We start from the raw sequence: 15,029 nt of genomic DNA, 5'->3' as shown, positions 1-15,029 counted from the left end.
ATTAATTAATTACTTAATTAATAATTACTATAATTAATTATTTAATTACTTACTATATAAATAATAATGAAAAGTTGGAATATGGGAACGAGCGTGCAAGAGGAGATCACCTCTCTCCGCAAAGACCTTTTGGAATCATGAATTATAATATTCATTAATAGTTTTTTAAATCTTCATTAGATTTTAATTTCTCCTCTACACTACTTTCAATTGGCTTTTTAGTGCACATTATCTTTAATTTTTATATCAAATCTATTAAAACAAAGTTTAAATATTTGAACTGATTTTAATATTTTATTACATTACACTAAATTTTTAAGGACATATTAACGTCAAAGTTATTGTGAAATTAAAAAAACACAAAAAAACACCACCAAACTATCTGCAGTCAAGACACATCCCTTAACATCTCCAGCCACAAACTCACCAAATTATCATATCAACTGCCCTATAAATTTTAAGACTACTTTCAAATATCAAGATTTGGAAGCTTCCACATGTCTCTTCCTTTGAACAGTAGCTTAAAAAAAAAAATCCCTATAGAAGAGCTACAAGTTTTTAATTGTCATTTCAACCAATTTACTGTGGCCAGAAAATAACACTTAAAAACATACAGAGTTCATCTGCAGTAGCTCTTTATCCTAAAAGAACTGTTCTGTTAGCCATTAATCTACCAAAAGCTTACAAGAAACAGCATATTTAATGTTTAAAAAAAAACAACACTTCTGAATGCAAAATCATTCAAAGTATACGCTCTTAAAGGTTTTCAAATACAAGTTTAGTTTATAAAACCCAGCTTCTTTGGAAGAACACCCTCACTTCTCACTTACCTTAACCTTAAAAGTTTTATTACCATAGTCAAAAATAAAAATATACATATTTCATATTCTTTCTTTACATGAATTTGTTGAACTTGTAATTAGCATATTTAATTCAAATCACATTTGAGTAAACTGGAATTGCAAGTATTCTCCCAAAACCTGAACCATTAGCTCATGCACAACTTACGAAGTTGACGCATGTGATTTTTGATGCAGTGCTACAGGAGATTAACATCCAGATTCAGAAAGATGTATGAGCAATTGCATCCACTGTTTAGGGAAAAAACTGAACTGAAACCTACCCAATCTGACAGGAATGCACATATACTTCCTGGGCTGCAAAGTTAAGCAACTGAGAGAAGGGTGTCTCAGCTTTGTTTTGCTTGCCTGACATAGTGAATTTAAACTCCACCTCTAAATTAGGCAGCCCAAGGATAGGAACATACGCTACCCATGTTCTAGTCAAGTGGTCTCACCGGTTCAGTATGGAGTGCCCAAGAGGACCTGTCCTCCCTTTGGTTGCAGTACTATGTAATCCCAACCCCAGCACTCATCAGGCCCTTGGCTGAGCCACATCAGCATGCTAATCCAGCAGAAAGTTAACCCAACAAAAATACAGAACAGTTGAGGGCTTCCCTGCTATTTTTTCTTGCAAAATTCGCATACTGAAATGGCTGAAAAAGGTTCAACAAGTATGAGAAGTAGCACAAGAAAGCAAACGGGAAGGACAACAGGAACTGCAGCACAGCAGCGGCCTGGCAGTCAGATGTAATTAGGCTCCCATAGGAGCACAACTTTTGTTCCTTCAGACAGTTTAAATAGACTTTGGTCCCCCTCAAAAAGTTCAAAGCTCCTGATCATGTTCTTTGGAGAGAGGTGTACAGAAAGATACATGCTTATTGCTAAACAGGTCAGCTGCTTTAACACCAAAGCTCTACTCCTTTCTTCATTCGTAACTTGTCATTTTACCACATAGCTGAGTTAATTTCAATCTATTAGGCTTTTTGCCCATAAAAGGACAGTCCAACTCCATTCCCCCCAGCCATGCACTCCTGCCACTAAACCAGCAATAAAACCACTCTTGGACCAAAAAGGCAGGATAGCAAGGGACAGAGGATAGAGCTCATGGGAAGGGGGAAGAATTGGAATATAGGGTAAATAGAGCCGTACAGTCCATATTGCCACCTGCCCTGCAGTTATTTGGCTCAGACACATTGTGAAACTAAATTCTAACCAGCTTCGTGGCTCAGCTGATTTTTAAAAACTCCAAGTTTAGTTGCCTAGTTAACCCCCTGCATAAATAGGTAACAAAGACATAAATGAAGATCCACCTACTTATGAGGGTACACGGTGTTACAATGCAGCACCTTGAACCTAAGGTGACATTTTTACCTGCCAAGCCCCAATCCTGTCACCACTGAAGCTACGTAAAACTAAGTTTAGAGTGAAGAGATTGTGAACCCAGATCAGGATCTCCACCCTGTGGGTAAATACAAAGTCACATTCCTCAGGGACTTCTAAAAGTAAGAAAAATCTCATGGAAAAAAATATTATAATAAGTCTACCTGTTTCCACAGTTTCAGTCTCAATTTCTTGTTCCTCTGCTACATCTTGCATCAGGTAAGTCTCGTCATCATAAACCAGGACCTGAGCAGCATAACCCTGTTCTAGTCTGGCACTAGGAACTGGCTCCACAATCACTGCTGGGAATTCAGAGACTGGCTCATTTTCCTACAGAATGGAGAAAAAAAAAAAAAAGGCAAAACATGCTCTAAATACTGCACTGTTGAACTCTACATCAATATTTTCCTCTTATGCTCTTACATATTTTATGGAATAATGATAATAATTTTAAAGACTTTTAAAGGAAATTTTCTTTTAAAGCAAGAGATTAAAAAAAATAAAAGATAGCTTATCACCCACCAAAGGGACCTTCCTGAATCTCAAAGATATTTTCCTGGCTTTAAGCACTTAAAATTTAAACCATCAGATAGCTTTAAGACATTGAAAAAGAGCAAGGTTTCTAATTAAGACATTCAGCTGTGGGAAGTGTTTCTTCTCCCTCTGCTCCACAAAACGTAATGAAGGCTTTGCATGTGTACTGCAACATACCTACATCTGACCTGTATCTTATGAACACTCATGTTTTGGATTAAGTGCATAAACTATCACAAAAGAACTGGCTACTTCAAAGCCCGTATGCCTATCTCTACTTATTTAAGGATCAAAATGTCTGCAACAGCACATTTAATCTGTTAAAGTGTTGCAGAAGTGGAACCCTGCCAGATTTAATTTACTATGAGCTACAGAATAGCAGAATATATTTATTATTTGTTGATAAGAATGCAGAATACAAGCAAATATGTCATGTTGGCTAACTTTGAAAAAGGTCCTTATATTGTTCTGCTCATCTCATTCTACACCTCAAGACACATCTGAGATCTTTAAAGAAATGCTCAGTATAGAATTTAATTTTGTAAACCCAGTCTACAGTTGTATTGCAGACTTCAAAACTTACTGCTTCCACTTCTCTGTGATAATAAAATCTTCTAATAAAAGACATTTGAAAAACGGGCTGCTCTCTTCCTCCTCACATAACAATCTCTAATCTATTTCACTTGCTTTCACAGCAAGTTTACAGTGAATTTTTTCTTTCAAATTAAGATAAAAGGTGTAAAGTTTGTTAGTAAGTAAATGCTATTTATTTTTCTAACCTCTTGATTTTTTATTCCATTGCTGTCGAACTCCAGGCCAGGGCCTCCAGTGTCAATCACTGCTGATGTCATGATGCATGCCCTGAAGACGCTTTGAGAGCTGTTATCTATCCTGAAGACAGTAATGCTGATAGCCTGAGGTTATCAAAGGCTTAAATTCACAATCCACTTCTGTCAAACAGCTAGGCAGAGGTGGCTGAAACACAAAATAATTTTAAGTAAGTTATTGGCATAGTTTATATTCAAAAGTCTTTCAACATTTATGAAAGCTATTGCATGCTACATCTCTACATCAAAAGAGGGCATCAGTGAACACAACAGATGTGACAATGTGCCGACCTTGGTAAAGTTAATACTGAATACTGCCATACAACACAAGTTTCACACTAACTTTTAATACCAAGGTAACACAATTTCAGGTTGGTTCTTTGCAACTTGTTAAACTTCATGCAATTCTAAAAACAAATAATATCCTTAGATATTTTCCACTGGCCAAAATCCTGAATTTCTCACTGAGGTCAAACATCAACTAGGTTTTTGAGACATACATACGTTTGAGTTAGTGCAGCTTTTCTAAAGTTACTGTTTTCCTATTAAATTAGGATTTATTTTTTTTAATTACACTTTCTTCTTTGTTCTACTAGCTTCACAGTCATTTCATAAAGCTATAGTTTCATAAAGCTTCATAACTGGTTTCATAAAGCTTTCAAACATATTGCCTTTTTAAAGCAATGCATATAATACACATATCTCTCAAATAGATATCTAATTTCTAATCTACAGTTTTCTTTGAAATAAGTATTACAGCAGTTCCTCTTTTTTTCCTATAGAAGAAATTCTTATGAGTCCAAAAAAAGCAGTTCCACATCATAATGCTTTAATTTGGGTATACCATGGACTCATTGAACTTACAAAGATACATAACCTCCATCTTCGTGATTTTCTTTAAAACTAGATTAACAGCAGTGCTTTGTTTCTAAACAACTGCTATTTATTTATTCTGAATAAATATTATTACTCATATCCTGTCTTTGGAAGAGACAAATAATCTGTGTTCATAAACCTTGGGCTGTGAGGCAGTTTACTACTTCAAGATGCAAACTACGAAGTTTGGCTTCTTAGTTGTACACAGAAAGCACATATTCCACGTGAGACATAAGAACCCAATCTGATATCAATTACCCTTGCAAGTAACTCCACTGAGATCAATGCTTTATAACAGAAGCCAGAATTTAGCCCAACATTTTTAATAAAATCCATCCATTTAGAAAGCTAGCACAGTCACCGAGGTCTGCAAGAAAGCAGGATCTTCCAACACATACTGAATAAAAAAAATTACAATTAATACTCCAATGGGTAAACTCAATAAGCCTGCTTTTCAATAGCAGGCAGCCAGCTTAAACTAAATTAATCTTGCACGTATAGGGAAAAGCTAGCTCAGATTCATGCAGAGTAACTGGGCTTCCTGCAGGCATGGAAATCTTTATAGGCATAATAGCTTAGGTATCCCAGTAAAAATTACAATTACTGATCTCCCCAACCAGATGTCAACTAAGCAAGAAAGTCAACAAAAAAATACTATGCAAAAACTGTTTTAAAACTTTCATTTATCAAGGTATTAAGGATCCTTCAGCACGCCATAAAAATATGCTCAGAAAGGCATCATTTATGTTGTCATACCAACTTAGCACAAAAAGTCATTAGCCACACAGTGGATGGCAGGTCACTACAAAAACATAACAAACAAACAAACAACAAAAAAAAAACCAATAACACACCAAACAAAAAAACACACCTGACACAACAGAATAAGATATTCATATTTTTCACCCTTACATAAAAAAAGGAGAATAAATTCTGCTATTGGCTTTCTAGGCAATTAATCCTCATGAAATAAAACTGAAGAACAGGAGATCATCTTAAGTCACTGACATAGTAGCAGTAGAATAAGCACAAGATATATTCCAAAAGAAAGGAAAAAATATATGCAATTTACAAAAACAATTAAGGCATTTTTTGCTTACATAGACAGTCAAGTTGACATGAGAAAGCATGATTCATACCTAAAAATATTTCATTCGTAATAGCACAAAAGAAACAATACAGTAATACTTCATTTTCCATTGTTTCATTTGTAAAGCTAGCACCACCTTTTGATTATCAATATTTTCCTTGATGAAAAAGAAAGCAAAGACCTCCTCTGCTCCCCAAACAAGATTCAAGCTGGAAAGTCTTTAACAAGCATCCCTGGAGCCATATACACCTGTCACCCTCCAGGCTTTTAGCACAAAAAGCCTACTCCTTACCTGCCTATCAATTACCACATTATTTCAAAAGTCTTTAAATTCAGAAATATGTATAGTAGAAAAACAGCTATGAATACACTAAAATAATCAATTAGGAGGAAAAATAATTTAAAAAACAAACAAAAAAAACCCCTTTTATAGTAAAAGACTTTTTCCTCTTCTAGTTTTCCATCTACATCCACACTAGAAATACTGCCAAGCAATCATAACCCAAAAGAGAAATTCAAAGAACGGAAATTGTATTTTAATTTGGAAGCACAGCCTCCAACCAATTTCAAACATCAGCATCATTCCTGCAACTCAGAACAGTATCTATGTAAGAACATATAGCGCTTTATGTAGTCCCTTTGCATAGCTTAAGCATGTCACAAAGCTAATTTGGTTCTCATGTAGTATATTAATGCCAATAACCAATCATATACTAGACCACGTGTACTGTATATTCATATTTTATGTACTATAATCCCACACAGGTGGCCAAACAGCTGCCAAACTGTAGCAACTGAAAACACTTAATACTGTATACTAGATCAGATTATGTCAAAAAACTACTATTTCTGTCTCCTAGGTTACAAAGAGTTTAGATTACTTTTGCGCCGATTTATCTCTACATGAATTACCAATTACCTACAGAAGTGAAGATAGGGCAATGCAGGAACACAAATGATAATCCTCATTTTCCAGTTCCAGCAGAAATTCACAGTAAGAACCTTACAAGGGAAAATATACAGAAGAATGAATGAGATGCTAGATCTCAGCATTCATTAAAAGGACGGTATCTTTAGACTGATGGCACAGAACAGTCCAGACAAGGAATAAATGAAAGACCCAGAGTCTTTATATAACAGGATTTGAACTTCGTACTAAGAGCCTTGCTATTCAGTAGCCTTTTCGAAAACCTGACAGGGTGGGGAAAAAGGCAAGCCCACTGGCCAGCAAGTGGGAAGTTAAAAGAGTTTCAGTTCAGTCTGGTTTAGAAGTTCTAAGTTAAAACAAAGGCATAAACACGCCCCACACACCTAAGTGTATGTTAGATTCCTGCAGACGCACCCCATTTTGAATGGACCAGCTAAGCGTTTGCCCTCTTCCCTCTCCCTAAGCGATATGTCCTTGTGGAAGCCTTTTCGCTTCTCCCTCGAATTTCAGTAGAATACTGAATCTATTTCCCACCCTCTCCCTAGCAAGTCACAACTAATTTGACTCCTGTAAAAGACTGCCTAGCCACTTTCAGAAATCAGTTCCAAAATTCACATTTCCCAAGGCTAACTGAGACAAAAAGGCCAAAAGACAATTAGACTCAGATTCTTAAAGTAAGAAACGATTCGGGTTTGTAAGAAACCAGGTCATCCCCAGTGATACAATTAGCCAGCACAGAAGATGCTGGTTCACATTATGACTATTTTTGAATTACAGAAGAACATGCAGAAAGATTACAAAAACAACAACAAAAAAACCCCAACCCACAACAAAAGACCATACACTACAAATTTAATTCCTCTCTGGACAGGTACTTACAACAAAGCAAAAAAAAAAATCTAACATTTCCAAAAGAGATGACCAAATCGTTTTGTTACAGATCTGACATCCACTCCAGTTCTTCCTGGTCATGGAAAATGCAGAGAGAAACTCGTTCTGAAACATTTGGAATATCCCTTACAACAGGGAAAACAGCTTTACTGCATCATCCGTTATTTTTATACATGTCTCATGGGAAAACAAAAATAGGTCTAGGTGCTCCCACCCTCAAAAAAAACAAAACCAAAAATCCAAATGTTGAAGCCACATTCTTTGTCTCAACAGCAAGAATTTTCTAACTGTTTACCACTACAAAAGACACAACAAAGACTCAAGTTTTTTATGGTTTTCACTCATCAAGACAATAAATTACAGCTTGTACATCTTCAGAGGCTACAGGGCACTTGTCATAAAGGCTGCAAAACACCAGTTTATTCACATGTTTACCAGTACATTTGTATGGCCTACATTACGTATCCGAGTGTCTGCCTACAAGAAATCAAAACGGTCCTCTTATGTTTTCAGCAGCTACCAGAGAAGCTTGAAAACACTTCAAATCACAACTTTGATGAACGTGTAGTAGCCCCACAAAAAACAGAATCTTAAGTCGATCCCCCTGTGCATAACCACCTATCAAGTTAATAGAGAAGCAAACATACAGCCCAACAGAATTTAAAATAATTGACAAAACAGTGTGGAAAGGATGGTAGTGTGTCACCTCTACTAGGCCAGACTTGAAGTGAAGTTATTTAGGACTGGCTTCAAAACAAAATTGTAAATATAAGTCTGCAAATAGTTTTAGTACACTTTTATCTCAATTATAAAACAAACAAACAAAAAAAAAATCAATGATTGAAAAAAGATGCACACACTCGTACCCACACCTGAAAACAAGACAAACATGCAGAAGACTGGGCAGCAGTGACCAGAGGCAGCTGCTCCCGCAGCACTCAGAAGAAACATAAGAGTACTTGGAACAATGTCCCCCTTTTATTCAGCTGGCATCCCAAATCCTGAGGAGAGATTTATGCAGATACCTACACAGATGCAACCGCAAGAGCAGGACTGCAGCCAGCAGTAGCATCACACACAACTTTTTTCAAAAGGGCCTTCCTTTGGTTTAATCAAAAAAAAGCTAAGGAAGTCGGCTAGAAAACGAAATTAGTTATACGTACAGAAATACACCAGCCAAGATCACTGCAGAATCCCACTAACTGTAACAAGGCTTCCAAGGGTACAAAGGTGGTCTTTCATAGGCAGCACCTCAAATATACCAGTAAATGTCACTATCACTCCAATACATATAAACCATAGCGCACACTGTAAAATTTTTTTTATGTTGACTGAAAGGTTTGGTGGTTGTTTTTTTTTTAAGACATTTTCCAGATAATTTTTGCAGCTCTGGCTAACTGATTCACACTGACATTTGTAGAAGAAATGGTGAATTAATTTTTTTTTTTAAACCCAGAACAAGCCTAAAAATTAAAAAATTAAGTTTCTGTAAAAGTTGACAGCGAAAAAAAATTAAACTTGTAAATAGCTAAAGAATCAGGGAGTATGCTCAAAAAGAGGATACAAAGATTTCCTTTGTATCCACAATATCAGGGGAACAAAACAGACAATCCATGCAATTTATAGTACCTTATAAATTACATCAATCACTAAAAGTTATAGAAAAGGAAATCAAAATATGAGGAATCGACGAAGCAAGTAGTCCTAGCCACATCATACTTCAGAAGTTTCCATTCAACAAGGCAATAATTTTACTGCTGAATGCACAGAAATTATTACACTGGATCAAATTAATGATGTCCCAAATCCAGTAAGAAACTAGAGGAACTCCTTCCATGCATATTTAATTTGATAATCTGACCATCCAAAGTTTGCTCTGAAACCTCAATAGCTAAAGCTGATGAGCCCCAAAACATGTAAGCTTATAATCACTTAAAAACTATTAATGTTCTGCAAAAAGCTTTGTGGCTTCAGCAGGCTTCTTCTGAACCTTCCCGTATTTCATCCTATTAGCAGGCTCTCTTCCCACTGCTCTGTATTTAGAAACCTTCTCTTCCCTCTGACAGAAGTCTCATACATGTACCCCTACTTTGTACCAGCACTTCTCTTTCCAGCGTGTCAGTTGTTGGTCCTTAAAATCCATTTCCACTCCCCCACGAGCCAGAGTAGGGAGCAATTATTCATCGTTTTACATAATAAAAGAGCAGAGATGGATGAAATTAAATGGTGAGGATGCAGGTTTAAAAAAAAAAAGCCTACATACACACAAAAGGAAGTAGTGCACACAAACTATGTAATTAATTTTCATAGGATATTCTAGAGGTCAAAAGGGTAAGCTGCAAGATTTAAGTTAGACAGCTTTATGGAGGTAAAGCCCCCAAATGTCTTACGCAACTATTAAACACAAAGATGCACATACAGTCTGAAGTTTAGGGATCTTCTCAACCAGGTATTACTGAAACCTGAGGGATGGAAAGAGTATGTCACTGAAGGTACCACACAAAATAACCATCCTGTTCCCAGAACCGTTCCTAAAGCAACTGATCCTGTCTACTATCAGAGATGGAGTGAAGGGAACAGGGAGGAAGAGGATCTTGGATCAGACCCATTACATACAGTTTTGTAGACTCATATTTAATTTCCTTCAGATTCTTGAAACACAGTTAAGTTTTGTGGTAACGGTCACTGACCCAGCTCTCTCCTGCACTACTCAATACAATAGATGGCTTCATGACATCCCCTCTCAATGACATGGGGTTTTCAACATACCCTAGTAACAGACATTTCTATGAAGTCATCCGAAACTCTTACATTCTCTGAGCTTTCCCCAAATCACCAATGTTCACAGTTTTGCCTCATTTCAAAGTTACAGCACGGAACATGCAAACATGCTACTTCTGCACTTTTTAGGCCACACAAATACCTGAACTGCTTTGAATTTTATTGTTAGAGCACTGTTTTTACGAGTCTGGAGACTTCTGTAATGCTTATATTCCTATATCCCTGGGTTCAACTTCATTTCATGCTATTTGTTCTTGACAAACGAGGAAGCTCTCAAAGTTTGGTGCATATATACACTAGTCAGAAAGTGCCAAAAAGCTTTATGATTAATTTGCAGCGAAGGTGAATAATTATCAGCACATGGAAGACAGACAACTTCAAAGCATGACAAGAGATGACCCCAGCAGAGGGGGAACCCTCCTCACAAATTGATTGTTTTTAAACTGGCAGTTGGTAAGGTTTAGCCATCTTTGATAAAGAAGTTAAATGGTTAAAAAAAAGGTCACAAGGAACAGGACAGTGACTGGCCATAAGGGAGAGAACACGCAGAATGAAGAACTGAATGATTTCAGTGGGGAAAAAGAGACATGAGAGACCACATCCGAAAAGGTAACAGATAAACACGAACACCAGCGCTGACCCAGTACGACGCCGCAGGGGCACGGTAAGGTATAATTAAAAATACGCCAGACTTCAGCCGTTCAGCCAGGGTGCACGCAGAGCAGGGCGCACAGCGATTTCAGGGGCGAGGGGAGGGTGCGCAGCCGAAGCCGGGGCGGGAGGCTGCAGGCCCGGCGGGGCTATCCCACCGCCCGCTCGGGAGGAGCGAGCACGCATGACAGCGAGTGACCAGCACGCCGGGGCTGCCATGTTCTCCCGACGCCCTGTGTAAACAAGGCGCTGCCCCCGCAGCGCTGCCCCGGCCGCCTCCCCGCTCCCGCCACCGCCCCGGCCCGGCCCAGGAGGGGCCCCGGGGCCCGGCCCGGCAGGCCGCGGCCGCCCCGGGGCCGTGTTTACACTGACAGCCGCCGGGAACCGCCCGCCGCCCCCAACGCCCCCTCCGCCGGCGGGGCGGCAGCCCGGGCGCGGACCCCCGCGGGGCCGGGGGGAGCCGCGGGGCAGCCGGCGGCGGGGGGGCGGAGGGGCCCCGGCCCAACGGCCGCTCCGCGGCGCCCAGCCCCGCGCCCCACGCGAAACCGAAAGTGCAGCTGGGGAGGGGGGCGGGAGGGTGCCGCCGGCGCAACCCCCGGCCCCGCCACCCCGGGGCCGCCCGCCACACCTCGGCGGCCGCCCCCGGGACGGGCCGGTCCCGCGCCCCGCGGCCCCCTCGCAGGGGGGGCGGCCGCCCGCTCGCCCCCTCTCTCCTTCCTTCCTTCCTTCCTTCCCTCCCTCCCAGGGCCGCCTGTCAGCGCCCGTCCCGCCCGCCGCGGTCGGCAGGAGCCGGCGCCGCGCCCTTACCGTGCCCGTACGCCCGGAGGCCGCGTCCGTCGCCCGCCTGGGCCGGGAGCAGGAGGCGGTGGGCGCCGCCCGGGCAGAGCCAGAGCCAGGGCCAGAGCCAGGGCCAGGGCCGCCCCGCGGCGGGAGGGGCGGGCGCAACCTGCCCGGCCCCGGCCCCAGCCCCCCCGCGCCGCGCCGCCGCCTCTGCACATGCTCGCGCCGCCCGGCGCGCGGGGGCGCTGCGGGCATGCGCGGCCGCCCCGCGCCTGCGCAGGGGCCCGCCGGAGCCGTTGCCCTGGCCCGGGCGCGAGGCTCCTCTCAGGGAGCGGCTGTCAGCCTTCCCGATGGCTTCCTTCCCTCCTTCTCCTGGGGGGTAGTTCGGGTCTTCCTGTTCAGAGCTGAAGGGAGCCGACGCAGAGAGCGGGGCTGAGGGGAGAACCTGTGGCCGACGGCGTCTCGGCCGACCCTCAGCCGCAGCCCTGCGTCGGAAAGGGGCGAACAGCTGCCTGCTTTCAAAAATCCCTCCCAGCGTTTGCATACAGCCCCAGATGTGTAATTACTTTCTGCAGCTGATTTTGGTACGTAAGGGAACGAGCTGTCCGTGTGTCTGAGCAGCTGTGGCGTACAGAACTGATTTCAGCCAGTGGCTTGTAGGGGCAATGTTGAAATGTCAGTTTCAAGTTTTCTTCAATCACAGCCATCTCTTTTAGAGCGCATAGTTTTTGAAATTAGCCAAATTTGTAATGCAGCATTTGTTATTCCCTTGTCAATATGAGATACATCATTGTCAGAGTCTGCTCACAAACCAAGTGCATATCGAGACTGTCTTGATCTGGCATGGTCTGAGGTTTCAGACAGAACTGGTCTTCTTTACAGATACTGGGCTTTAACCATTATACCTTTCTTTGCATTTCACGGTAATAAACAGAAGAGCTTTAGCTGAATAGGAGGCGTTACATTTTCATTACAGACAAAAAAAACCCCATTGCCAAGGGGGCTTTGAACATTGCAAAGCCACTTGTTCAAAAGGAACTCACGACTGAAGGTTTTCTGTTCAAACTGATTTGGGCCCCTTGTGCCTGTACGTTGTAAAAGCCTGACATACTCCTTTTAACAGGAGCCCTCTGAGCACTGAGCAGCAGTACACAGGCGGTACACAATCACACGAACATGCTCCTCACCTTCATCGCTGTGCAAAAGCACTGCTCTGCTACTTCTCCGTTTCCATCTGACCATCCATGTCTACTGCTCCTTTGGCACTACTGTTCATCTCCTTCTCCACCAAGTCTGATTTCCAGTCCTCAGTTTCTGCCTTAGGCATACTACCACCCACTGCTCTACAGGTCTGGCTCCTGTTCCTCATGCATTTGGACTGGATATTTCTTTCCTCTGCATCTTCGGGGCATCGGCTTCCTTTCCTAAGGAAATAAGGTCTTTCAGGGGTCTTTAGTCTCTAGCATCTGACTGGCTTTTATAGGTTGCATACAAATTGCACTTTTCCAGGATATATAACATGGACAGTTATTTTCCCCAGGGATGGCACAAACATCTCCCTGACAATAAAGGTAGCCCTAAAAATATCAGGCCTGTGCCCTGAAGCATGGAAACATTGGGGATTCTTTCCTTCCAAAAACATGTCAGGCAATATTAATAATAGATGGTGCTACCAGCAGCCTCTTATATAAGTGGCCACTACTGAGGTATAAACTTAAACTTAGCCATCACTTTGTAATAAAGCACACGTCATAGCAAAACTGAGGTCTTACCACAGGCTAAGCTTGCCAGACATTTAATAAGGCATACACTTGGATGTCGTTAATGACAGAATTTGCTACTAGTTTACATTAAGCAATATGAAATTTCAGTTGCCTGTCTGCTCTTTAAAAGATGAGAGATATCACTTTTAGATCTTTTGTTTATCTTTAAAAGGAAGTATCAAACTACATGGGGGAAAAATTATCATTTATTAACAATATAGCTGACATCCACGTTGCTGCTAGAAATTATAGAATAGTGCTCAGTGCTTGCATATTAGAAAATGTAATTATTTTAATATTCTAATATAGAAGCATGCAAATTGTATCAACAAAGGTGTAAAGTTAAATTCTCATAGGCAGTGGATGATGGAAGTTCACATTTTATAGGCCTTGGGGTTAGATAGGAGATAGCAGTTGACAATAAAAAATAAATAAAGACTACCTGTAACAAAGAAAAGAGCAAGTCAAGAAAAGGGTAGGATATTGGGAGGAAAAGATTAAAGGGTTCCTGGCAAAAATTGCCTTGTTATAGACTGGAAATAAGTCTAGCTGGGTGGGAGTTTCAGCCCTCCATTCCAGTTCTTTTGCAGCCTGGCAGACCTAAGTGCTGTCAGCTTTATCTTTAGTGCTTAATTAGTCTTGACTTGACGTGTTCAGTCTTTTAGTTACTTTTCTTCTTCTTCTTCTTCTTTCCATGGGCCCAATTTTAACAAATTCAGAAAAAGAAGAAAACCTCTTGCCATGATCCTTTTCACAGAGAAGAAGAGCAGACAGCTTCTTTCAAAACACAGGCCCACTGCCAGCTGAACGAAAGCCATATAAACCAAAGCTGCTTTGCATATCTCAGTAGCTCCTTCATGGAGTCACTGGGCATGAGGTGACATGGACACCACTTAGAGGTCCTCTAAAGATAGACTTTCAGTGGTCCCTTCTGTAATGCTGATGTTTGTTTTCCTGCCACCTGGCCTATGCAGTCCTCTGTTTATTCCGTTTTTCTCCACTCTCTGTTTGGGTGCCACAGGACAAATGTTTCTGCATCCCTTAATCTAGTTTATTTATGTGACTCCCACTTCTCACTTTTTCTTCTAACGAGCTGAGCTGTGCAGCCGTTTTCAGTGGAAGTTCAGCAGCACCTCTCTGGGAGGGAGTCGTAGCAAGTGCTCTGAGTGTAGAGACCTGTGCTTAGAGACCTGTGCTTCTCTGCAGAGAAAAACAGCACTGGTTTGAGATAATAACAATGGCATCTTCATTTCTTTCTCTGCTGCTGTTTCTTTTTGTTTGTTTTGGTTTTTTTAAATGAAACTAGATTAAGTCTTCATATGGAAAATTGTATTTCTCTTAGGAATAGCTCTTTTTGGTTTACCTTAAGCTAGTTGGAAAGCTATGCTGAAAAATATTAAACTTCAAAGTGAAAAAAGCAGGGCCACCAAGAGATTTGGATCAGTTCAGCTGAATGATTTTTGAAGTTATATAAGTGATGCAGCTATCAAAAAAAAAAAAAGAAAAAAAGAATAGTGGCCCTTTTCACCCACTTATGAGGTAGACCTGCAATCAATTTGAAACTGCTATTGCTGGGACACTGCTGTGCGATAACTGCGATAACTCGGGGTCAGCAGTTCAACAGATGCTTCTCTGCCCCTTTTGCCTATAGAAAGCTGCAGTCCACATTGCTTTTTAAATGTTGGT

The 15,029-nt window shown here is 41.1% G+C and overlaps 1 protein-coding gene across 3 annotated transcripts in view; it reads right to left on the bottom strand.

The window, feature by feature from the left end:
* ELF2 (E74 like ETS transcription factor 2) overlaps positions 1-11,792 on the bottom strand; it is a 39,788-nt gene extending 27,996 nt beyond the window's left edge. The window contains exons 1-3 of one of the 3 annotated variants that reach the window (XM_072863475.1): positions 11,608-11,792; positions 3,536-3,731; positions 2,387-2,552 (exon numbers count right to left, since the gene is read on the bottom strand). In XM_072863475.1, coding sequence (XP_072719576.1) covers positions 2,387-2,552; positions 3,536-3,607 — 238 coding nt within the window. In that variant the 5' untranslated portion in view covers positions 3,608-3,731; positions 11,608-11,792. The remainder of the gene's footprint in view (positions 1-2,386; positions 2,553-3,535; positions 3,732-11,607) is intronic. The other 2 variants (XM_072863474.1, XM_072863479.1) reach the window with 2 other exon arrangements.
* Positions 11,793-15,029: the final 3,237 nt, after the last annotated feature.

This window comes from Ciconia boyciana, chromosome 5 (genome assembly GCF_034638445.1).
Source record: "Ciconia boyciana chromosome 5, ASM3463844v1, whole genome shotgun sequence".
Lineage (NCBI taxonomy): Eukaryota > Metazoa > Chordata > Aves > Ciconiiformes > Ciconiidae > Ciconia > Ciconia boyciana.
The sequence above is the reverse complement of the archived record's forward strand: the minus strand, read 5'-3'. Positions and strand labels throughout refer to the sequence as shown.